General features: G+C 49.0%; 1 protein-coding gene across 3 annotated transcripts in view; it reads right to left on the bottom strand.

Annotated features, from left to right (window-relative positions):
* Positions 1-25803, bottom strand: part of AFAP1L2 (actin filament associated protein 1 like 2) — a 65595-nt gene extending 39792 nt beyond the window's left edge. For 2 of the 3 annotated variants that reach the window (XM_053984106.1, XM_053984107.1), the window contains exon 1: positions 25695-25802. In XM_053984106.1, the coding sequence (XP_053840081.1) occupies positions 25695-25710 (16 nt within the window). In that variant the 5' untranslated portion in view covers positions 25711-25802. Of the gene's footprint in view, positions 1-25694 lie in introns of all 3 variants that reach the window. The other variant, XM_053984108.1, reaches the window with a different exon arrangement.
* Positions 25804-26460: the final 657 nt, after the last annotated feature.

Raw genomic sequence — 26460 nt, 5'->3', positions numbered from 1 at the left:
GCACAGCCGGTCGCTCCCGACCGCCCCATTCCCAGCTTGGTGGGTCACGGCAGCTAAGGCTCTCAAATTGCTCATCTGTCAAGTGGGCAAGGAAAAAAGATTGCTGGGAGTTTGGCAGGCGTAAACAGGCTTCCAGTAACACTGTGAGGAAGCTCACAGGATGTCATAACACAAAGTATTTACTGAAAATTGTCTCGGCATTCAAACATTCTTTATGTATTTAGTTCAAGCCGTGTTGGATTCCATCTGCCTCAGGCTTGTGGGTGCAACCATAATCTCAATGGAATAAAAGTTTTCACCCTATGATGTCACTTATGCCCACAAGTTTCATAGGGACTTTCTTTCCCAAGCACCTGACTCAGTTTTGAGGGAAAAAGAATGATCTTTGTACAAATGCAGCTACTCCTCACAAGAAGGTCTACAAAGGGTGCCACATTTTGGGACATAGTGGCAGATTGGCAAAGCTTCTTGCTATGGAAGTGAAGACACCACTTCAAAATTTGCTCCAGGAGGTATCAGTGGTACCATGACCCAGGCCCATACAGAGGCAGCCACGTGGGTGTTTGAGCCATGAATCAAAGGCAATTGGACACGCAGCTCCCCCTGCTCACCTCTGCAGTCAGTGCCAGGATTTGGGTGTCAGCTGAACGGGCTGAGCTGGTCTTCCTGGCCTCTTGGACTTGCACTAGAAGTTGGAAGGTTGGTTTAGAATTTGAAAAGACTCCTTTGAGAACACAGAAATGCTTGGAGGATACGTGAACATTGCTGTAGTGCTGGGCAACCACCACAGATATCTACTGGAGCTGTACCTTCATCTCATACAGATCTATGCAGCCCCACTGCAGAGTTTGAATTTAAGCCCAGAGAAAAATACTCTTTAACATGGAAACCCCAGGTTTGTGCAGGCACAAATGGACAGTGCAGAAATTTCCCAGTTCACATTAGATGCAGATGTCCAGCTCTGGGGATTCCAAAGCAACAGAGAAAAACTAAGATGAAAGCAAAACAAATGCAAGCTGCACTTTATTGAAACAGAAAACCGCAAACCACTCCATGTTCAATGGGAAGCCCAAACTTTGGGATTCTGTTTGTTTTGAACAATAAACCCCACAGGCCAGTGGAACCCTTCTCAAGGGTGGGAGGGACTGAGGACCAAAACCAGCTCATGTTGGGTAGCACCACAGGCAGCTCCTCTGCACACTTCACACCAGCTCCTCTGGAGCTGCTCTCTCCCATTTTCTCCCATTTAAGTAATTCCCTATACATAGATGTAGACATGCTGCTAGTGTTCCTCGGGGCAGGAGTCCCTGAAAAACACAGGCAGTGATCTCGGAGGCGCAGGCCTGGAGACCTGAGTTTCCTGGACACTTCCAAAGGCTGTTTTTGATCTGAAATACCAGCCAGGACCCGAGGAACTTTCATGAAAAAATACTTCTGTGCACTTTCACTAAGAAAAAATAAACAAAAAATACCACCACTGTCCTGATGGGTCAGGATACATAAAAATCTTCTACTTGTTGTGTGAGAGAATAAATACCAGGATCAGACTTCTTCATGCTAGTAGAGTTCCCCTGGGTGAGATTCATCAGGGCAGCTCCAGTGACCTGGAGGGATGCTACAAGGCCCTTCCAGCACCTGTTAACTGCACTAGCAGATTGAGTTTATGGCCCTTTTGCATTAGCCCAAAAAGCCCAAAGCAGCTGGGAATTACCAGGCATAGCCACAAGACTGAAAACCAATACTGAAAAACAAACAACACCCAAACCAAGAATCACAAGGCAACCTTGAACTTCTTTTTGGAAATATTTAGGCAGGATGTCTTGCTGAGCTGACACATCTGGTTTCCAGAAGTACTTCAGCTGGGAGCTGTGCTGGACTAAAACTTTTCAGGATGCCACGAGAAGTGGGAAATGAGGAGCCTGGGACAGACAGTCAGCAAGACAAGGAGATGGAGTTAGAGAGCCCCAAGGGGACAATTCCCATGGCTATCCCTGCTCAGCAGGGACTTGGACATAACCTGAAGCAAAGTCCTCTATTCCCTGCATGTACCAAGTACAGTGGGGGGGTGATGTGAAGGCTGTGTTCAACTCATCGACTTCCCCATATCCATCACAAGCCCAGCTTCTGGCAACTCAGAATGGCAGACCCGTACAAAGCATGGGTGTGACTGACTTACTGATGGCCCTGGTCCAACTAAAGATATCCAGCACATAGTTACCCCCATCCCTTCACAGCACATCCTTGAATTCTCTCTGAAGCAGGTCTCTGGTGGGTTCTGAGCCCATGCTCAGGCTGGGGGAAGGATGTCTCAGCAGCAGAGCAGGCAGGAGCATGCCTGTGCTTAGTCAGTTCAAAACCTCCTAAAGCATCCAACCCAGCTACAGAGAGGAGAGGAGCTCCTGAGATGTACACAGTGCTCATTCCTAGCATATTTCACCTTCCAGTACAGGCAGGAAGCAGGATCCAAATTTTCAATAGGACAAAAATATCTTTTCTTTCCCTTGTTACACAAAGTGTGGCTCAGGAGCAGCAACCAGGTGAAAAAACCAGCTGGTACTTGCACCAACACAGCCCACCCAGCACACTTCCCATTCCAATAGTATCCCTTCTGCAAAAAGGGGAGCACTGGGTCTCTTGCTTTGTCTTTTGTCTCTTGCTTACCTAATAAAAAGACCATAAATCACAGCTGGTTTCCAGGTCTTCGTTAGTGTCCAAGCAGCACTAACAAAGGCAAGAAGGCAAACCCAGCACGTACCCAGGGGACCTGGAAACACCCAGCCATTCCCAAAATAGGAGCAGCTTGGCGACTCACAGCTGGAGCAGGGCCGGCCCCCCTCCCAGCACTCTGCTCTCCCAGGCAGCGCTGCAAGCAGTGGGTCAGGAGGTGCATTCCTGACAAAAATACTCTGAGAAAAAACGACCTAGAGGCAGCACCAGTCCCCTGCACTGGGGACTGCCCTGGCCCTGTTCATCTCCGGGATGATATCAGGATTCAGGGACCCCTGGGAACAGGGCTGCTTCTCACGGCATCCCTGCAGAGTGCCTGGCACTGCCTGCAGCCCTTACAGGACGATGCTGCAGTGCAGAAGCAACTGTGCTGAGATCCTGGTTGCATCAGGAGGACGGGAGATGTGCAGCAGCACTCATTCAAAACACACCTAAAAATGGGCTAAAAATCAGCACAAACCCCAAGAGCAATCATCTCATTGCCATAGGAACAGGTTTAGTGTTATGGCAGCCAGACCACTGGGTCCTGTAGGATGGTGTCTTTCTGGTAAACTTGGGAAAATCATCAGCGTTTCATCACAGATCTGGGGGAACGTTGGATATTAGTGTTTGTACTGCCACGTTACATCTTGGCTCTGGTTAAGGCTTCCCTTGGCTCCCAAGGTGCTGGAAGACAAACATGTATTTTCTTTCATTTCAAGACAGCTGAAAGCCACGGTCTAAGCAATGATGAGAACTGTATGTGATTAGGAATAAATGAATAAAACATTCTTAAACAAACAAAAAGAAATCCCTGGACTCAAATCCCCAACCAGGACCCTGAGGAGCCAGAGAAATGCAGCAGGGGTGGAAACCATTGGGCCAGCAAGCCTGAATCAGTAGCTGGTGCTCCACAGCACACTGGATTCATAGGCAGCACCTATGAAACAGCCAGCAGGGCACAGGGTCTGCATTTTGGGGTCTCAGCACAGAATTTTTTGGTCTCAGCACAGCACAATGTGCAGGTTGATTTTGCCCAGTCACAAGGCATGATGCAGACTGACTGCTTTGTGCTCAGGGAGATTTGGGTGACATCCATTTAGCCAGGCCTTTTCACCAGCAAGGTTAACAGCAGGGATCCTTTGGCCTGAGCAGCACATCCCACAGTCACACTCACAGCATGTGAAGGAGCCCTTTCCTTTATTCACTTCCCATTTCCTGCCCATTTGTTTCAGCAGCAAACTCCCTGTTCTCAGTGTGTGTGGGATATATGGAGAGGGAAGGAGCAATCCCTCCCCTCTACTGTCTCTACTTCTCCATCACACAGTATCAGGATCATGAACTGTTTCACCCTGCTCCTTCCAGGAAGGGGGAAGATTTGCAAACACAGTCCTTCTGTTGAAAACCAGCTTTTCCAGAGAAAGCATGGACAGAATTAACAGCACCCTCAAGCAAGGCTGGACATGCAGTTTGAAAAAAAAAAAAAAAAAAATCAATCCAACTGTGCAGGGGGAACTGCCTCCCCTGGGTAAATGGCATCCCCAGGCAACTTTGCTCATTAAGAGGAGATCAGCTGCCACAGCAGGTGGAGGAAGGAGAGATCCAGCACAATAAAGCAAACCTCCCTGCTCTGATTTTGTTATTAAGGGGGTGGAAGGGAATGTGAGGAGGCTGAAAAAAATCATTAACCCTGAGCACAGAACCAGTCTGGGCTCAGCCCCCCTGTGCCACAGCACAGACTACTCCACTCCAAAGTGCCCCCAGGAGCAGCCCTGGTGCTCCCTCTTGCTTACCCTTATGCAAGTGAGATCAAAGTCACCTTGCTGCAGGCTGTAGCCAAGGCAAGAACCAGCCAGAATGGCCAGAGCTGCACAGGCATCCCTCACCAGCACCCTGGGTGCTGAAGGGTGAGTGCAACCAGCCAGCTCAACCGAGCTGTGAGCAAATCTTCAAAGCTCTTCCCCTGTGCAACCCTTTTCCCATGCTTCTGTTTCTGCCCTGAGCTCACAAGTGAGGTTTTGTAAAGAAAAAGAAAGCAAATTAGCCCAGCAGTTTGATGCCTCATGGATGGTTTCCTTGAACCAGCTCCTGTGATCACCTCGCAGCCAGAACCTGCTGATCTGGGCCAGTAACCAAGCCTGAGACAGGCACAGGGCGTGGGGGGAACCCACCATGGCTGGCCAAGATCTTCCAAATAAGTGCTGGCCTCTCCTCATGGGCTGCACAGAGCTCCAGCCCTTCTGATTTATAAATACACTCAGTGCCAGATGACTCAGCCCTGCTTCCCCCCAGATTTACAGCCAGGACACGGGCAGTGGTGCAGGGGAAGGTGCAGGGAGTGGTTTTGCACCATGTGAAAACAATGCCATTTGTTTTGCTGGGCACACTCACACCCTCCAGCAGGAACACTCCAGCTGGAGAAGGAAAGCTGAGCATGGACCATCCTCCACAAGTGGCTGTGCAAGGCCCCTTGCAAGGTGCACAAAGCCACAGCAGACACGTGGGTCCTGCCTGGCCAGGCCCTTCAGCAGCTTTCCACCAACACAGCTGTGGGTGTCAAAGACACTGACTCAATATACTGTAATTTAAAACAAAACCAATCTCTTCAGTTAAAAAAAAGAATCATCCTGAAGGTTTGCTTTCCTTCTCCTCCTGAAAAAAATCAGAGGTTACCAGGCCTCTGGCTAAGATCTGCTTTGCTGGAGGGATGGAAACCTTGACAGTGGTCACACTTAAGGAATAACAGATGTTCCTTTCCACTAGAAATCCTTCCTTCCCAGCTGAACTCCAGTGCGTGTAGGAGGACTCATGTGCCAGATACTCTGGTGAGGAGCATCCCAGGGACATTTCCAGACCTACAAAAGCAGAGGGCAGCCAAGGAGGAGCAACATGGCAAATGCTGTGCTTGGCTGAACTGGAGCACAACCTGGCCAGCAGCTCTGCCCACATCAACCACAGCTGCCCAGGGGTGGGAGCTCACCCTCATTCACAGCATAGGAATGGAAAACAGCAGCTTGGGAGGGCCTGGGAAGTGGCTGACCTGCCAAGAGAGACTTCATGGTGAACCAACCAAATAAATAAATAGAGTGATTTTCCCCCAGCCAAGCAGAACTGCTAACGAAACCACCTTTCTGTATGACACATTTAGCAGTGCTTCGAGAAAATCAGGGAGGCAGTAAATCCATTAGCACAGAAAAGCCTCATCTTCCAGCCCTGACAGCACACTGTCAACACTCAAGATTTTCATCTGTAGAATAGCTTTAGAGCCACAGATTCACAGATACCTGGAGTGTTTCAAAAGCAGATGCAGCAGAATGGCTGTTGGTCCATGCAGCTGTGCCATGCGTTACAGGAACACAGACCCTGCCCCAAGAAGCTAAAACTCCCTTGACTGACACAGATTTGCCACTATGCAGAAGCATTGTAGGATAGCTTGTGCCAAATTTGTTCAAAAATTCCTCCTCTGTTACTGAGGGTGTTAGGACTGGACTAATGTGTGCTCCCAGCTTAATGCATGCTCCCCTGAGGCTGCTGGCCTGCTGCCATGAGGGCACACTGCTGGCTCACGCTCCTCTTGGTGTCCACCAAGAGGCTTTTTGCAGAGGTGCATTCCAGCTGGTTGGCCCAGCATGTTATTCCTGAGGTTATCCCTCCTTGAGATCAGGGCTTTGCCCTTCTTTCTGGAAATTCAGAAGATCCCTGTTGGCTTATTCCTTCAGGCTAGTGAGGCCCTTCCTAACAGCAGCACAACCATCTGGTGCATCAGCCACTGCTCCTAGTTTGGTGTCATCTACAAAACTGCCCCTTCAACCAGGTCATTAATGCCAGTGGAGAAGTGACTGGCTTCCAGCTGGATTTTGTGTCTCCATTCACAATCCGTTGAGCATGGTAGTTCAGCTAGTTTTTGCCTCACCTCACCATCCACTTCTTGGGCTTGTACTTCACCAGTTTGCCTAGGAGGATGTTACAAGAGAGTGCTGAAATAAAGTCAATAAACATGTGGGTGTTTATTGCTCTCTCTTCATTTACTAAGCTTGTTGTTAAGAGTTGTACACACAGCAAGACTCTGACATGATAAGGTGTAATAAATAAATGCAAACATTTTCCATCTACTCATCAAAACCCAAACATAAGTAGTAAGGTGTGTTCAGGGTTATTTAGAGCGAGCAAAATTGTGTATCTGTGGGTTGTTTGTATTTCTGTTTCAGGATAAAAATACAGAGATAAGAATATCCATATATCATCAGACACACAGAATCTGGTTCCCTCACCTGTATTTCTAGATGCTGCCTTAAACCAAACAACAGATGCAGTAGATAGATATTGTGAAGGCTCATTTTCATCAGCATTCACCTGCACTCAGTTTACAGCAGAAACACTGGCACTGTGTCAAGTTACATCACACCATTCTGGCAGCATTTGAATGCCTCCCACTAATGCATCAGACTTTCTCTCTTGGCCTTCCTTTTCATGGGGTTAGAAGAACATCTTGTTCAGAAGATTTGTATAGTGTATACAAAAATCATACAAACAGGTTGATGCTTCTTTGTTAAAGTCTTGGGCTCTTGGCCTCTTGCCTGAGCTTCATCCCAAGAGAACAATTCAGTCCACATTAAAGAAGCCTTGATCTGAGTTTCACCGATGGACAGGGTTGCTAACAAGCTGACTGATCTATTCCACCCAGAGGAAGGGAGTCAGCTTGGAGAGCTCTTGCTATACTGACAGCCCCCACAATCTTTATCCCCGTGTGAGAGCCACACGTGAGCAGCTCCTGGCGACAAGGAGCAGTCTTGGACTTTCTGCCCTGATGTGCACGCAGGACTCACAAAATGGCTCAACACAGCTCACATGGCCTCCAACCATTCCCCCTAGGCCAGGGCCCCTTCCACACACCCCAAAGGCAGAAGTTCAGCTAGAACACAAACCACCATCATTGTTCTTCTTCAGCCCCAACATTTAGCCAGTTCTTTACCTATCTGCTAGCCCACTCATCCACAGCCCACCCCCTTGGACCATAACATCCCAGTCTGGGCACACATTTGAGCTGGACAAGACCTTCCCCATGGCTGAGTACCCTCACTGCATCCCAAGCCAGGAAATATCCAGTTTTCCATTCAGAGACAGGCTTTAAGACTGGGGAACATGTATTTCTTTCCTATTTACAGCTAACAAAATCCATGTTTACAGCTGTCAAAATAATTCATATAAACTTTTCTCCATGTTGTGGGTAGGAAGAGAGCTGAAAAAAAAAAGCAAATCAGAATAGTTTACTCAGGGAAACACAGAAATTGCATTTGCCAGCACAAAGTCATTTTGACAGAGATCTTCTGTTTGTCTTTCCTGGTTGAACCCAGACTGACAGATCTAAGGCCTAGTTTCCTCAAAGTCAGTGAGAGAATTTCATCAATATGCTGAGAATTTGGTTCTCAGATGGAAATATCACAGATTATGTATACAGTCAGTCAAAAAGTGTAATTTAAGAAGCAGTTTTTCAGGTTGAAAATTGTATTTCAAACGCAGACATTAACATCACGAGGGCTTTGGAGGGCTCGGACAGCTCCAGCCAACGGGCAGAGCATAAGAGGTCCTCTGGAAACAGGGACAGTAAATTCCCAAAATGAGTTTGTTGGCAAAGGCAGCACAATTCCCTTCTGATTCATTTCTACACTGAAAAAGACATTCAACAGCTTTCCAGCATTAAGACATTTTCACCCCTCAGTCCAAAAAGGGCTTAGAGCTACTTCTGCCCAGTTACTGTACATTTCCACAACAGTGTGGAGCCTTGGCAGGCTTCTCAACCAGCTGGTCAGCCTCAAATCCACCAAAATGTGAGGAATAAAATATTTTTCCTTCCAAATTTCTGAGCAGCTGTTTCTCAGGAAAGACACTGGCCACTTTCAATGAATCTGCAAAACTGCTGGGTGAGATGTAGACACTACCACTTTAACCTTGCTCACAAAGCCAGGGGTGTCTTCACCTCTCTAATGTGATTTTAGGATGGATTATTCCTTATCACAGAGGATATTTCTTGAGCTAAGATAAACAAGTCTTCTAGAAATGCAAAAGAAATGTCTAAGGAACTGTTTGCTCTTTCTGTGTCATTGTCCCCTCTGTATTTTTTTCAGTTAATTCACTTTGGGAAACACCAAGATTATTTCACAGACCCATAAACCTTCCAAACAAGGAACCCATAGAGTTACTGAGATCCATGAGCTACTCTGTCCACTTCCTTCTCCCTGCCTTTGGTTATACTGCTTCAGCCCTTCCTTGCACTTACAACGGTGTCCCCCATGAGCTGATGATGAGCCACATCAATTCTCATTCAGGGGAAGATACACGCAGCAACAAAATGATTTGGTTTTTGTTTTGTTTTGTGGGTGTTTCTTCCCCCATCAGGTTGGCCAGATGAATCAGCTCAGAGGGTGGCCTGACTGAGCCAGCACAGAGCAACCAGCAGCAGTGCCTGGCTAGGGAAGAGCAGGTACTGCAGCTCCCCTTTCCAGCGTTTCAGAAGTGTTTAGCAACTCAAGGTCCTCCACTCTGATGACCCACTTAGAAACCTCACTTACCTCAACCTGCCCTTCAGGCTCTCACTGGACTGGAAACTGTCAAGGTCAGACTTTCCCACCACTTTTTATCTCATTACTCTCCCTACCTCTGGCATCTCTTAATTCGAAACCACCCACACACTCAGTTCATGTGACAGCTCCATCCACTAACGTTTAACAGCTGACATTTTCCCCTAATCTGTTGATTCAGAGGGATATTTTTATACACAGTAACACTCCAGAATATCAAACCTATTTCATGTGGGGAAAAGTCTCTCATGAAGCCCATTGCTTCCCAGCAGAAGGTCTCTTCTAGTTAATATGTACCTGATGCTCATCACTCAAACACACCTTCAGTAAGTGCCAGGGCAGTGTCCTGAGCACTGCCAGTGTCCAAGGTACCCAGAGCATGCACTCCTCACTAAACCCTTACATGCTGTGTCCTCCCAATGATTCGCACTTACAAGCCAGAAAAGAAAGCCATCAAAACCCAACCAACCAACCATAAAAAAAACCCACAAAACCACCATACTCAGAACCTCCCCAGAACTTTCTCTGGGCTCTCAAACCAGCAGCAAGGATGCTCGGCTGGATTCTCAGGACCAGCAAAGTACCTGACAGCCAGTGGCCACAGAAGGACTGCTCCTGCTGAACCCAGGCAGCTTTTCCAGGAGGGAGGCTCTCTGGCAGATGCACTCCTGTGCTGCCAAGTCCCTCACACTGCCCAGAGCACACGTGTGCACACCAGGACGATGCACTGCTGCTCCTCCTTCCCGAGGACAGTGACACCAGCTAGAGCATGCTCATGCCAAGGAGCAGGTTCTGCTGTTCCCTGCACAGCTGCCAGGCTAATGATGGCTCATTTTCAGGGACAAGCTCCAAGCTCAGCTGCTGCTGCTGCTGCCAAGCCCTGTCACAACAGAACATCAAGCACAGGACCCTGCCAGGTGCTTTGGCTGCCTGCCCTCCTCCAGGAGCTCTTCTTCTGCTCTGCATCCCTTCCCCACCACATGCTGTGTCTCATGGGATCACAGTCATGCCATAGGAAGGTCAGGAGGGTCTTTGGGCAGTTTTGCAATGCTATCAGTGTCCAATGCTGCAGGAGTCCTCTGCCTCCTGGGCACAGGGGACACCCTTCTCTCCTCCTGCCAGATAGAGCCCCTTCCAGTCCAGCTGGGGGTTTGAGCCCCTACCTGGGCAGGGCCTTTCCTTACAGCCCACTGTAGCCCAGCCTGGAGGGACAGACAGGTAACCTGCAGTGCAAAGGTTCAGACAGATGGAAGAAAAAAAAGGAGCTAAGTTTCACCCTGAACAACCAGTATGAGGTGCATGTGCATCCCAGACTCTTACTGTTTGCCACCTCATACAGATCTTCTGCCTTCAGACCCCAAATGAGTTTCAGGTTAGTGGAAAGCTTATTTACTCCTGCTGGGCTTGGATCAGGCCCCTGCTAGGTAAAAAAACCCAACAGCTAATGGCCATGAGACATACATGGAGCTTCCACTCCTATTAGCAGGCCTCTCTGAGACAACACAATTTTCCACCCATGCATTAAGCCAGTCCAATACTGACATCAGCTCATTTCCATTGATCCTGATTACATAATAGTGACTTAATTCTCCACAGAATTGAATTTTCCATATGTTTGGATCTTTTGCAGTTGCTACATGACTTCCTTGTTCCCTGCTGAATTTATAATTTATTATCTCTTTGTCCTATGCTTAAAAAGTATGGCTTTTGCTGCAAGCAGAAATTTATGCAGATTTTTTTGGCTTTTTGTTTCCTGATATGTTTATCACATCAATTTCCTTCCATCTAAGAGACCTCCATGACCATACTGCAGTATGGACACCCCTATAGCTTCAAGGATTGCCACCAGTTCTGGAGTGAAGTTACATTCTGTTACAACACACATTAAGAGTAGCTAATAACCATCATGGCACCCAAGTCTTTAGGTACATTTACTGTTATTTATAATTCATAAACATCGATTTTATGAGATCTGAGTGTTGTCCAAAAACCCCAGGTGATTGTAAAGGTTACAGTTTTATGGCTGCAGATGAAAATTCTCACTGCATGTGTCCCACCCATCAGAGAGGAATCTCTGTAAAACTATCCTGGTCCCCCAGCTGCTTCACTCAGAAAACACCCAGTAACACCTCTGACTCAGTTCATTTCCTGGAGGACTGGAGCCCACATTTCTAGTCTCTTTGAGAACATACACATTTCCAGTGCTACTCACAAGAAAACATTTTTCCTTTAACATTCATGTGATGCCACTGGGTAAAGCCATTAGTTTTCACAATCTTCTTTTATAGCAAAGGCAGTTCTATGGACTCAAGACAGGAGTAAACTAGAACATGGGAACATCAAAACCACATTTTAAAACATTCTATAGAAAAGACTTGAAGACAGGGGAAAGACATAATCTAAAAGAAGGATCCCTGGGTTGAAAAAGCCTTTTCTGTGGCAGGAGAGCCACTGCCCAAAGTAAGATTTTTAAAATAAAAAATTGACCATCTGCTCCTTCATAGAAAGGAACTCCTTCTGCCCCTGCAGGTCTTTGAAATGGGTGTTAGTTCCTGGAAGTGCATCAGCAAAACAAATCATCATAATGGTATGTGCAAAGGGAAGTTGGAGAGGAAGAGGAGGATGTGATGACATCTGGGAGCTCTCAGCCCTCTCTACTGCAGGATGGACAGCAGGTGCCACCTCCCTCCCACACAGGCTAGGACGAAAGCACCTGTGACCCTGCTCCTTTCTCCTTGAGGAAGGAGCATAGTTCTTCTGTTCCACACCTGCCAGAGGTCAGTCCCCCACCTGCACACCCTGCTGGAGGCTGGTGGGGCTGCCCTGGATGCATCCCCAGGAGCTGCAGGGAGCAGAGAGCCCTCCTGTCGTGGGTAGTCCCTGGTGCCTGCCTGAAGCTCAGCCAGTGCCTGGCCAGCACTTGCTGCCCTCCAGCCCCACTCTCAACACTTTCTGTTTTCAAGCCTTGAGCTTCTGACCCCTCTCCAAGCACAACCTCTGCTCTCACTCTCACACCAGCTTGACAAATTGCATGATGACATTACAGTGGGACAGCCACTGCCTGCTGAGTGCAGGCTGGCTCTGACCCAGAGCCAGGACAGCTCTGATTTGGTGACAGCATGGAATGTGGGTAGCTGCATCCTCAGCACATCTGATACAGACACACTGTCTCCAGTTCTCACATCACAGCACTGGCTGTTCTTTGGCATCAGTGAAAATGGCCTTTTGTTTGCCATGCCAAGCAAGGAAATTATCTGATTCTTCCATTATATACATCCAATCTGAGTATCAGATGCTCTTATACATCACACCCATAAGAGTAACAGGACCTTCCAGACTATGGAGTAATCCTTAGAAGAACTGAGGCAAGTCACCTCACTGGGAATATTTTGCATTTAAATGGGAAGAACACCAGAAAATGCACACTCTCCAGACCACGGGATGAACTAGATGACCTAAAGGATCTTTTCTCTCTCTAGGAGGAGCTTTGTCACCTCCAAACCTGTACAGCTTGGGTCATCTAACTAGACTCCTATTTTGTAACAAATTCTGTGACCAGGTCTACAAGACAGACCAGGCAGATCCTGCTCCCAGGCATCACTGAAGGACCAGCACATCTTCAGCATCCCAAGTGAGCCCACTTGACAGAGCTTTGCTACCCAACAGACTGGCTCCCTGCCCCAGCACCCTGCTCCTGCTCCCATCACTGTCCAGGCTGTCAAGTCAAGCCAGCAGACTAATAACCTTGTGAAAAGTCAAGAGCTGTCTGCTGTCTGTTCTAGAAGGGGAACTAATGCCAGAGATGGTGCAGGTGAGGAGGTGGGGTCATGAGTTTGAGGAGAAATAAACTCCTCAGCCTCAGCAGAAACAAATTGTTACTAGCAGGATACTTCACAAGGCAACTGTGCCAAAGAAGCCTCACTGCAAATTCACCTCCTGCGTGCAGCCACCAAAAAGAACCAAGAAAAGTTCTTCAGGTAGAGACCCATTTGTTCTTAGCCTACATAGGGCAGTGGCACAGAACAAAATGAAGGTCAGGGGCTGGATGTAGACTAAAGCTGCAGAAATAATGAGCACCAATGACACTTTGCTTTCACACTGGGGACTGCCAGCAGCCCGTGGTGTGGAGCCAGATGTGTTTCACCACGTCCCCAGGACACTGGCCACGCCACAGGGCTTTCACTCCACGCGCGTGTGCAGCAAGCGCAGAGACCCAGCCGTGCTCCAGCTGCGTTTGTTTGGCCAGCTGCAGTGCCACAAAACACAGCTGCATTGATCAGGGCCGTCACCTGGCTCCAGATGAAAGCAGCTCAGTAGCAGGAATCTGGCCATCCCTGCTCTGTGCAAGTGGAGCCAGCCCAGTCACCGAGCGGGGTCTGACCGCGGCCGCCTCCTGATCCAGAGCGCTGCGAGAGGTGACAAAGGGGATGATGCATCGAGGCAGGGTGAAGAGCAGGCAGCACAGATGGATTATGGAGCCTGACTTGAGGCCAGGAGATCCCAATTTTCATCCTGGCTCCACCTCTGGCTTGAGCTGCGCTGCAGGAAGTTTTTCCCCTTTCTGCTTTGTCCACATTGCTCATTATTCCTATCGCAATAGGAATGATCTTACCCCACCCCAGTCCTTTCTGATTTGAGGAAAACTCTTGTCAACCAATATCAGAAATGTTTTTTTTCTCCCTTCAGAAAAGTTTCCACACTTCATTTCAGATGTTTATGGTTTTCATTTTCATATAATATATGCTATGACTGATGTGTCAAAGCCATCATAGCCTAAATCTTCAGGTTTTATTTCTAAATGCACTATAAAGAATTGCTCCCTGCTACTGACTGAGTCATCTCCTCTAGATCAAAGCCTGTCCTGCTCAAACTGAAACAAAACAGTTTGGTATTTGACTCTTTCATCTAGAAGCCAGTTCTGTCTGTGCTAAGCAGCACCTCCCTTTCCATATTCAAAACGGAACATTTTCCTTCCTTCTGTCAGTATGATGGCAGAGCAGGCCTGCACATTTGTGAATAACTAACAAAAAGCAACTGCATGAATGAGGAAACGCAATCGTATAATCAACGGGTGAAAGAAAATTTGAAATTCCATCCCAGAATCTGGGATAAGCAAGCATTCCCATGAGCACAATTTCATCAGAAGCTGGAAAGGCTTCAGCCTAGAGGATCAGAGAAGGTGACAATGCCCTTGCTGAAGTGTTCACAGATGATTTGGCTGGGTTTTCATAGAGCATGTCTCCAGTGTGGTAGAATCTCCTCATCTTTCATGGTCCAAATAACTAACACAGTCCAGACCCTGGTCTGGAGCAAGGGTCAGCCACGTCAGTGCTATTAGGACCTGGAATTCTGAGCATGTCTGCTTGGCTAAGGAGTTGTCAGCTCTACATCCCTCTTCTATAACAACAAATCATCTTTAATTACATTAAATTCAAAGGTACCTTTTTCACTTGCACCAGAAATACAGTTAGGTAACATATCACTAAAAACTAGTAAAACTTGCAGTCAATCCAGTGTAAATCTTAGACCCAGTCTGATCGTTGTGGTCAGCCCAGTAACACCAGGAATTAATTTGGCCCTTCCCACCTCATCTAAATGTGGGCCAACAGACATGCATGTTTATCAGGAAAAACAAGAACATATGCTGGAAACAGAACATTTCCAAAAAATCCTCAATCCAGCATGGGAACAAAAGCAAACTGCAAAGATTTTGTAGCTAACCAGAATGTCAGAGTGAGATTGTCTGATCAGGGTTAAATGTTAGAAGAATACTTTAAAGACAGCACTGGATCATCATCCAGACCTACACATTTTTAATGGAGACACTGAGAAGCCAAAGGTGTAAGAATGTGTGACCTGGAAGTGGTACCCAACAGTCCAGATAAGTGGCTCTTATCCTGGTTTTAGGGAAATGCTAGTTCCAAAGGGACAGCCAACAGCCTACATTAACTACAAGGATGGTCCATTTTATCCCCTGCACAACACTAATAGGACACCCTATTTGTGATCTTCAGTCCCTCTCACACAATGTGTGCTCAACACCCATCTATGCTCCTGTCAGTCCCTATGGCTTTGGCATTCCTGTGGGAGCTGTAACTGACCATCACAAGAAAAAAAGACTGACCATAGCTGAAATGGTATCAGCAGCAAATGGAAAAAAAAAAAAAAAAACCTCCAGCACATAAGCTTAGGGGATGCCATTATTTAGGCCAAAGAATTGAAGGAAGGCTGACGTAGCCAATCCAAAGAAACACGAATGTGAAATCCTGTGCTGTTCAACACAGATTTCCAGCCAGAGTCAAACCTTGCCTCTGGGTGCTGCCCCTGCATTTCAGGCCATGCTCTGGCTGGGCTGCACTCAGCAGAGGTCGAATGTCTGGATGAACCTGCCCTCTCCCTTCCTACAGCACTCCAGGTTTTTCAGCCTCAACATTGCCCAGAGCTTGCTGCCTTTATTTCTAAGTATAATAAAACTGTCACTGCTCTTTTGGTTTAAGAGCTCCAGTGAACTATCAGAATTAAAAATAAATCATTCTGTTTCGGGGAATGCTGAGCCTCCTGGGTCTAGAAAGCATTTGTTTCTCTTCTCAGCCAGACGTGGGAATTCAGCCTTTAGGATAAAGTATGGGAATTTTGATTGCCATTTCACTTCCCCCCACGCTGCCAACTCCCATTTCAATTTCCAGAAATAGATCTCGTCTACACTTAGAGAGCATCTGTTTGAACAACCTGATAGGAAAACTACACTCACAGAAGTTAACTAGTGCAGGATGCCAACAGGCTCAGGCTTCAAGCACCTGCATCCTCGGCCACGTCTGCTCTGCTTCACACACTGCAGTTCACACTGGCTCAGTATAGACCAGTGTAACCCATATAAAGAGAGTCCATCAGTATTTTGGCATGTACTGGTGATTAAAGCAAGAGCCTGTTGAGCTGAGAGTGTGACAAACTGCCATGATCCAAGTGCCCAGATGACAGACCACGTCAACAGCGTCTCCAGAGCTGTGGATCACAGTCAGAGACGGAATTACAGTTCAATATCCCAGAAATCAAGAGTATATGCTGGCATAATTAATAGACTTTGTGATTGATTTACTGGTGAATTTTCCTAGAACCAGACCTTGGAGTTCACATGGACTCAAACATATGCCAAACCACACTTGGAGCATTGATAATTTTCTGACACACTTTAATCAGTTACAGGGTCTGCACAGAAATGCATTAGGACAGCCAACACCAAACAAGTCAATAATTCTTTTCAACACCTGAAAGACAACCTAGTTTCCAAGAAGCATCATCTCATGAGGGGGACAATTTCAAAGCTCTAGCTATAGCAAATTAAACTGATGTGGCATATAGGCAACTAGATAATATCATCAGCTAACATTGCTCATTAGAGAAAGGCAGGAGACACTGTGCATGGATTTGTGTGTGCTTCTTGTAACACAACTAGTAGAGAGAAAATGGAATAAAGTTGAAGCAGTAATGAAAATCTGTGTTTATACAAAATAATACCATGCTTTACTCAAGAATAAATCATTTACAAGTGTTGCTTTCCTTAATAGTTTGGTAGCTGACTTTTGTAGAAACAAGACAGGCCCTTGCAAGCAGAAATTGATTTTATTATGAACTCTTTAGTCTTATGATTACTTAACTTATAGACAGAATCCAGTAACCCTTGATTAGGAACATCATGAGAAGTTCAGTCCTCATGTCTTCCTACAGCTTTTTCACAGCCTGGCTGAAGGAGGTATTGCTGGATGAAGTGGTGGGTGAAAGGTGAAGAAGCTGCTCTGCAGATATGACTGACTTATTCCAGAGGTCACTGGCTTTTAGGTCACTGTGACCCTGCACAGGCTCACCAACAACTGCATTCAGCTCTGGCACAGCTGCTCAGAGGAGCAAGACACAAGTGTGGAGCACAAATAGTGGTGTGGGAGAAAACCAAAACCACCCAAAACTGTCACATGCACATTTCACTGGTGACTGCACAGCTCTGGGGCACTTGTGACCATCTTCCAAACTCTGGGGCCACTTGTGACCGTCTTCCAATGAGACAGGTGAGGTTGCTGAACTCCAAAAATCACCTGCAGGCCCAGCACTGGCTACACCTAGAGCCCCAGGCACCAAGTGCAACGTGCCCCAGATGAGGTAAACAACCCACATGGGCTGAAAAAATCCAGGAGAAAAAGCACGTAGCCACCCTGCTGCCCAGCAGATTCCAGACCCCTGCAGCAGGGGATGGTGAAGCCAGAGTCACCCTGCCAGTGTGTCCCCAGCTGTTTGTGACCTCAGGCCTGAGGAGGAGGGCTCCTGACCACTGGAAGCAGCCAGGCTTGCCTGGCACCTCCACTCAGACCTAGTGCATACAACTTTATACACAGCTCACACCTTGGCAAAAGAGATGCACCCCTGTGCATGTGTACTGAATTCCCATCAGGGAAAAACAAAACCAGGCTGTGGTTGGGTGAAATGAATGCACATCCCACCCCTCTGCCCAGGTAACCACAGCAAGGTAAAGACAGTTCAGTTGCTTTGTTAACTGAGCTCAATTAGTCTGAGTGTTCTCTTCTCCTTTATCACATTTCAGCAGCTACCAGGATCAGGCAATCCTTTAGCAGATGTGGAACTGTACACTACAATCTCAGCTCTCTGCCTGATGCTGCATTCCCCAGAGCCATGGAGAAGCCTGAAAAGCATGACAATAAAAAGAGCAGACGTTCCCACTGTTCAAGACTACGTGGCACATTTTTAGAGACTGCAGTAGAACACAAAAGATCCTTGAAGATGCTGGGTTTATAGAGAGGAGACAGGATGTGTTCCCCAGCCAAGCAGCCTGGATGAAGCTGCTGATGGGATGGATGGAGCAGACAGCCTCCAGCTGTCACAAGCCACTGCTCAAGTCCGGGCTGGCCACATCTCCACTTTTAAAGTCAGCCCCAGCTCCCAGACTTGTGATGTTTTGCTACCACAAGTGTTGGCCCCCTAACTGCTGCAACCACGTACCTGTTACCAGCAGGCACCAAAAGGTCTCTCTGCATTCTACTGATTTCAGCTCATTCACAGCGAGACCATCAAAAGTCAGAGCTGTTTGGCACTGGGACTGTCTGAACAAATACATGGGTTCCTTCCAGAGATGACAAACTGACAGTGCTACTGGAAGGCTGTGGGGCTGCAGCTGGCTTGGTTGCATTCCTCAACAGAAGAAAACCCCAAATTTCACACACACTTGGGGAGGACTTTCAGCAAAAGCCACTTGTGACATCATGTGACTTTGTGCAAGTCAGGTTCTCTGTGAGCCAGCTCATTCTTCCCAGCCTTAATATTTGTCATACTCTGCAGTGACAAATAGCAATGATGAGATATGCAGAGCAACTCTGGATCAGAGATCTCTTTGCAGATACCTTATCTCATCTCACAGGAGCTGCACACACACTTCCCCTGCCTGGGCTGGCTGCCTCAGAACACACACAGGCTGCAGGACAGAGATCCTCTCCTTGCAGCAGACCAAGACTTGCTCCCCATCTCACTCAGTCCAAGAGGGAAGGGCTCGAGCATGAACTGTAAGAATCTCCTGGCTCAGACCCACCTCTTTCAAAGCACTGCTGCCAAAGTGTTATGCAAACTTCTTCAAAAGGCATCCCAACTGCTTAGCTGCCACTCTACACTCCAAACTCAGTGCCAGCTCTGGAAAGCCTCATTAATTATTAGCAAAATTGGGAATCTAAAGATATTTTTTAAAAGGTTCAGTCTCCTACAACACAGAAGGAAGTAAAAAAAACCTCACATGCAACACACCAGTGCTGGGGGTAGCTAGTGCTCCTCATTATCTCTGGAGGAGATTCCTACCCTCAGAAGTAAGAAGCCCACAGGCTAAACTGCCAGCTAAGACTTGTGATTCTCTATTTCCCAGGCTTTTTCTAAGCTTTGTGCTATACTTTTATCCTAAGCAGATCCAAAATGTAAAAAAGAAAAAAAAAGATCAGAAAATCTTTAGGCAACACAGAGCACAGTCCACCCAAGGAGAGGAAATACTTCTATTAAATTGCAAGTGGCCAAGTCTGTATGTTACGTGGGAGTTTCAGTCTAATCCCATAATTCTGAGGTATTTACTTCCAGACAGAGCTGTTTACAACCAAAGACAACATTGCCATGCCTCGAAGCATCCTCAGGCTTGCTTTCTATGGAACTTTGCCCACGGAGAAAGCGATAGGTCAGCAGAGGGGAAATGTATTTTAATAAGTCCTGGCCCTTGTCCTTTGAACTTCAGACCAACCCAGCACATTTCCCAGGCCTATGGTAGGAACTGCCCCACTCTCAGCTTCTCAAGCAAGGGCTGCTCTGCCAGCCTGGCCCGCCAGCCCCAAGCCAAAGCACTGGGTGGCTGCAGCCCGGGCTGTTCCCTGTCCCAGCTGGGCGCACGGGGGGCACCGCGCCAGCACCGCTGCGCTGAGCTTCGCCAAGGCCCCCGCTCCTCTGGCCACCCTTAGCAACTCCTGTTTGTTTTGGAGGTTTTTCCCTCCTAAAGCTCTGCTCCCTGGATTCAAGTAAATCTAGTAATTTTATTTAAAAAAAAATAAAAAAGGAATGTCGGGTACCAGGGGATTGGCGGCTTCCTACTGAACACTTCTGAACAGATTTTTCGTTTGTGAACTTCTACAGTCATTCCTCCAGTTCACACAAGGTACTGTAGCACACAGCAAGAAGTTCCCAAATTGAATCCCTCTTCTTCACAGGGCAGCATAGCTCTTACAATGGAAATGCCTCCTCTCAGCTACTGCCAGGGAATTTGCCAGTTCACTGACATTTCTTCCCAATCCACCACCACCCCAGCAGCTCCAGCTCAGAAAGTGGCTGTATGAACACCTGCACCAGCACTTCCTTGGAACAAGACCCTGTCAGACACATCTCTGACCCAGAGCTGGGCTGACAGGCTGCAGCACAGACTGGACCAGTCTGTCTTGTCTGTTGACCCAAACGAAAAGCACAAATGACTCAACTTCCATGATGAAGTAAACAATAATATGCAGGTCATCAAACTGGCTGTGTGACTGTAGGATCCCAGTTCACTTGCTGGGTCTGAATCTGTGCTTCAGCCAGACAGCTTCAAAGAGGAACACCTATGCCCTGGGTGCACATGCTCTGCATCACCTCTGATCATAGGTGCACCTCTTATTTTCGGTTCCCCAAGACGTTCCCTACAGCTCTGGGCTCTCTGGTTGCTATTGCCTGAAGATGCACTTCCCTGCATTACATGAATCCTGCCTTTCCACAGGGTACAGCAAATTAGAGTTTACAAAGACTTCTCTAAAGAACAGCATCCCTAATTTCTCTTGATCTAGGGAGGATGGTTGCAAGGACAGCATTGGCCATTGATGAAGGAACTTGGGATTCGGGTCCTGAATTTGCCATGAAATCTTAAGGGATTCAGACAAGTCACTAAATCCTTCATATGTACTGTATGTTGAGATGGAAACATTGAGGAACAAGTATGCAGCTGAGCAGGTGTCCAGAATTCAGATTTTAAAGCCTGAGCTGCTTTGGTGCACAGCCCTGCACAGCCTGGGTGACACGAGCTGCCCAGTTGCCTGCTTGCCCCCAGCCCTCCTTGCTGCTGGGAGCTGACAGAGCCAGCCATTCCCCAGCATAAAGCAGTACAAGCATTTTTGCATAGACACTCCCTGTGTTCCTGGCTGTGGGCGTTCAATGAAAGCCATCAGTGAGAAGCCAGGAACAATACCCTCATTCAGGCAGTGTCTCCAGTCCTCAGCCGGGCACTCGGAGCCAGCTTGGAGGAGAGGTGAAGGTGTGGGGAGGAAAGGGAACGAGACTTGCTTACACACAAAGGCAAAAGAAGAGCTCTTGCCCTGTCTAGAGCATTCCAAAAGCAGATACCCAAAGGCTCAGAGCTTGCGAGCTAGCTTTTATTCTCTTTTTTTCTTCCTTCTTTTAGGAAGAAAGCTTCTCCCCTGGCTTTAGGAGCAAGGCTCTTGGCAATTTTGGTGGTGACACAGATGGGGCACAGACCCCAGAGCAGCAGAGCTGCAGGGGTAGTGCTCCCCTGCTCTTCACTGCATGGATCCCTGCCCCTTACTCTCAAGCGATGGAGCCAGCCCCAGGGATCATTTTGGGGTAGCAAAAGGAGCACCCCAAACCTGGCAGTTCCACGCACACCTCCCAAGGGCCATCGCTGCTCACGGAATGGGGCTGAAGCCAGCATCCCTACAGCCCACCTGCAGTGAGCCTGTCCTGGTGTGGGGAGCACTGGAGAGCCTTGTGTGCACGTAATTCAACTCAGAGCATCCTCCTGTGCCCTGTCTAAACAAGAAATGCAGCTGTGCTAGAACAGACAGAAGTACTGTACTGGCACAGGTGGGATGGCTTGGAAGGGTGGGCATGGCAGATGTTTGAGACAGGCTGTGGTTTCAATGGCAGAAAAAAGCATTCATGTCCTCAAGCCTTGCAGAGTAAATAACTCTGTACTCCTGCTGCCTACTCCCCATTCCATTCCCCAAAACAAACCAGGGTCCCTATCACATAAGTGAGAGTTACTGTGTATGTTATGAGGTTCTGCATGACACTAATTTTCATCTGCATTTAAAAGAAGGCTCAGCCCAGCAGCTGGAAGTTTACTGGGTTTGGCTCAGAGCAGTACATTGCCCTGCTTTCTCCAGCTGCCACACCAAGACAATGAGTTAAACACAACAGCTGTGTGGACAATCAGCTGTGGAGAAACCACATATGCCTGCAGACAGACCAGATTTTGTTCATATGAATCAATCCATTTCCAACTCTGATTACCAACAGTTTATATAAAGCACCTCAGATTGTTACCAGGGCTCATGTCTTTCATTCATGTCCCCACTTTTCAGTCTAACCCCAAGCATATCCCTTTGTATGTGCAGGAACATGTGGAAAAGGACACGTGCCCTAGTCCTAAACAGACCCAACCCCTTTCCCCTCCCAGTTAAAACATGTTAGCTTAGCAAGCAAACACTTCTTTCTACAAACAATGTTCATCTCCTTGGGGGAGAACTGCAAACACTTCCAAAGACCCTCTGACAAGGAATGTGAAGCTTCAATCTTTGCTCAACAGAGATAGTAAAACATGAATGCACACTTCTCTTTGAAGAGCTGGGCTGGAAGTTGCTCCAATTTCCATTTCAGACCTCTAATACATTTAAAACACAGTAATTATCTTACCGAAGTCTCCACATTCACATCACTTAAGATTTTAGACTATGAGCATAGGGCTGCATCACCCATGACTGCAGTGACAAGGGTGTCAGTCTGAGAGGACTTGACAGAGATGGAGGGTAAATGAAGGTGTCCCCAACACACCCCTCAGCAGTAACAGTGCACTCAGAACCTCTTCCCCTCCCGAGGTCTGCAGATGGTTGGTCACAGACCAGCCAGCCATGTCTGACAAGCGTGGTAAGGAGCAGGCAAGAAGCCATAATGCCCCTAGAACAGGGAGCACAAGTTGGGACGTTGCCATATTCAAAGGCAAAACACATGGGAAAGGGGTGAGAGCACTCACAGGAAACAGAGGAGGAGCAAGAGCAAGAGACCAACAGCTCTGTCCTTGTCACTACAGTGACCACCCTCGGTCACACTTGCTCTCTGCAGGTCTCCCTCTTGTCCCCTTGGGCTGTTGAGTCTGTTGCTCTTTATGGCTCACACACAATCCCTAATCACAGGGAGAAGGCTCCTTTGTAAACAGCATCTTCACCAACAGCAGGCATTCTTTAGGGCAGCCTGGCAGGAAAAAAACAAACCCCTCGTGCACATCAAGATTATCCTTCACAGCTTCAACAGCCTAAGAGGCGTCAAGAGGCAGCAGTGTCCCCCTGTGCAGCTGGGCTTGCAACCTCATTTGCAGTGGCTGGGAAAGGAAACCCATTCCCAGGAGAGTTTCACAACCTCTCCTTCCCTTCCCACCGTGCAAGTCTAACAGCCCCAGCTCTTCCCACTCCACTGGTGCCACCCTGCCAGTCACCAGCCCCAGCCTCCCACCCCACCTGGCTCTGCACGCTCCACCCAACCAGATTCCTGTGGCTGCTTCACCTGCCATTGAAACAGCAGAGACACTTGCACGTGCCACCTCAGAGTCTGGATTACTGCACATCCCTGCCTGTGTTTAAAGGATAGATGCTGCTGTTTGCTAATGCTTGCAAATTTAATTTCGTAAGCAGTAGGACAGATTTTGTAGTCAAATTCGTCAGAACACCAATTCATTGCTCAACACTCCTCTTTGAGTCCATCCACCTCTATCATTACAGGATTTTCCTGCACAAGCACTCTGCCTGGCTAGTGGCAAGGATGAAGACTTCCCATAGCAAGGCATCAACAAGTTATCCCCACCAGAACAGGCACATATCCCCCGTGCTTGTTCATAACAACCCACTTGTCTGCCCTCTCCACCTGCTACTCAAGGCTCCCAACTCCCACATGCTCTCCTCCAGCCCAGCCTTCCCCCACGCCTCACCAGCCCCAGGTGACTCCAGTCACCCCCCACACTGGGGACACCTCCCATGCACTGACCCAGCTGCGCTGTCACCTGTGGCTGCCCCACAGGGCTGGCAGTGCCTCATTAGCACCCCCGCTCCCACACCAGTCAGCACCAACACAAAAAAGCACTGGCAGGGCTCCACCATCAGTTGTGCTCGCTATTTATTCATCACACATGTGCAGAACATCCCCGCTGCTCTGAGGGAGCAGTGTGCATATTTAAAAAGACAATATACAAAACATAGCTGAATCTTAATGAATCTACTGCTTTGCTACTGGAACTGAATGGAATTGTGCAGACCCTGCCAGGATAGGAAAAAAAGCCAAAAAAACCAAGCCAACTATACAATATTTGACTTGTAATATAATCCTTAAGATCGCTTTTGCAGTGTGTTATTATTGTGCTTATCAGGCCTGTAAAGCACCAGTTGTAAGGAGGAAAAGGATCAAAATGCAACAGGCAGCACAGTGCCAGCCCTGTCAGAATGCTAAAGCATTGCACAGTGAAAAAAACACACAGTCCTGGCAAAAGTTAACTTCACACAATATGATTAGTTAACTTCACACAATGTGATTCCTCAACATTAGGAAATGCACTATTAGCTCAAATGCATCGGCTGAGGTCTCGGCAAACCCTTCTGGTTTGACAGTAGTAAGTACAAATGTGGTCTGGCAGAAATACGTTTCTTTAGTACCAAGTTCCCCATTTAAATGTTCGAGTTCCGTGAGGAGGACAGCAGTTACAAGGAGAGACCCATTTCCTGTCAACAGGTAAGATTTACCGCAGACTTACTCCGTGCTACACAAGGCGTGGATCCGCCTCCTCCAGGGGAGGTTTCTACACATCAGCAGGAGCAGAAACCAAAGAGCGCCCGCACGCATCCGAGTGCTCCGTGCCCGGGCACCTCATCCCACCTCATCCCGCCTCAGCTGGCAAGGAGCGCTCATGTTTGAAAAGTGTCCAGGAGTGCCCATAGCAGCACGGTGCTGAGATGTGCCAGTCTCGGTGCTCATGACCGAGCAGCATCACACAGGAAGCGCCAGAGCCATTGATTGAGGGGAAATAAATGGGCTGTGGGTGACAGCCGGTCCGGATGAGACTTGCCAGGGAGAACGCTGGGAGCTGCTCACCTACCCTCTCCCTAACCACCAAAAACCATTTGCGTTTAGAAAACAGGACACTCAACGTCGTTCATCCTGGGAGGGTGGGAAGTCCACGCAGATGGGCAGCTTAGGACGTAAGACGGAACGGGCAATGTCAGAGAACTGAGCGGCTCCAAAACCCGCAACAAGCCGCTGCTTTTAAGTGGCAAAAAAAGGTCTCGATCTCCGGATCGGATAAAACGTGAAATGTTCCCACTTCTCTCTCCTTCTCCTTCCTACCCGGTGCCCGGGGCAGGTACGCAGGGACTTCACATCCCCGGGTGGGAGCTGCCCGCGCTGCCCCGCACCTTCCCCATCGCTCTCCGCACCCGGCCCCACGGGCGGGCACCGCTTCCCCTCCATCCCCGAGCTGACCCCGGCCCCGCTGGCGGAGATCATCTCCCCTGGGAGACAGTTCCCGTCCCCACCATCCGTCCGCCTTCTCCTCCGCGGAGCGGGACCCCCGTCCTCACCGCCCGGTCCCGCTGGCGGGACAGCCCTGCCGGCCCCAGGATCTGGGCTCGGCCCGCACTCGCAGGGACCCCCTTCCCCGCAGCTGATCCCGGTCCCGCTCTCGGGAGACATCGCCTCGGGAGCTGTCCCCGCATCCCTCCGCCGCTTTCCCACGCGGGGGGACAGCATTCCGCATGGTCCCGTGTCAGCGGGTCTGTCACCCCCCACAGACCGCCGCCCCCGCAGGTCCCCGAGCGAGCCTGCCGCGGGACACGGACACGCGTGACGCCCCCGTCCCCTCACCTTTGTACTTCTCCATGGCGATGAGCGGGACCGCAGCCCAGCGACTCGCGGGGGCTCCGGGACACGAGGCCGGCCGCACCGGGCTCCGCTCGCAGCTCTGATCCCAGCAGCGCCGGCTGCCCCGGCCGGCCCGCGCCGCCCCGCCCCGCCCCGCCCCGAGCCGCGGAGCTGGCCGGGATCGGCGCTCGGGGCTGCGAGCGGGACCTGCCTCTGCCCCGCGGAGCTGCGGCCGCCGAGCCGGCCCTCCCCGGGACCTGGGGCCCCGCGGCGGCCGCTCCCCGGGGACAAGCGCCGGGCTGGGGGCCGGCGGCAGGAGAGGAGGGCACCGGGCGCTGGGATGAGGCGGGGAGGCGGCTCCCGGGGATGCCCCGTGTTTGGGATGCTCCTGCGGATGCCCCACTGGCTGCAGTGCTTTGGGCACGTTCAGAGAAAGGCTCTGCTTATCCCGGGACAGCCGTACGTGGTCCCGGTGCCACGAGCCCCGGTAGGAGCCTGCCAGAGACCTGCTCCCTGCTCCGCGCTGGGAAAGTTGGGTTCTCCTTCCACCCCGGGGTAGCTGTATCCCGGAGCCACTGAATTTGCCAATTTCTTTCCAGTGATTTCATTAAGGCTTCCTGATAGGACCTGGCTCCTGGACAGAGCCAATCTCACAGGAATGTGTCCCTCTCCTTGGGTTGCAGTGACATTTTTGCCCGACTTCTGCCATGGCAGCCAGAATTATTGTGTCCAAAGTGCACAGATGTGCACACGTGGAGAAGTGGGCATC

The sequence above is a fragment of the Vidua macroura genome, chromosome 8 (genome assembly GCF_024509145.1).
Source record: "Vidua macroura isolate BioBank_ID:100142 chromosome 8, ASM2450914v1, whole genome shotgun sequence".
Classification (NCBI taxonomy): Eukaryota; Metazoa; Chordata; class Aves; order Passeriformes; family Viduidae; genus Vidua; species Vidua macroura.
The sequence above is the reverse complement of the archived record's forward strand: the minus strand, read 5'-3'. Positions and strand labels throughout refer to the sequence as shown.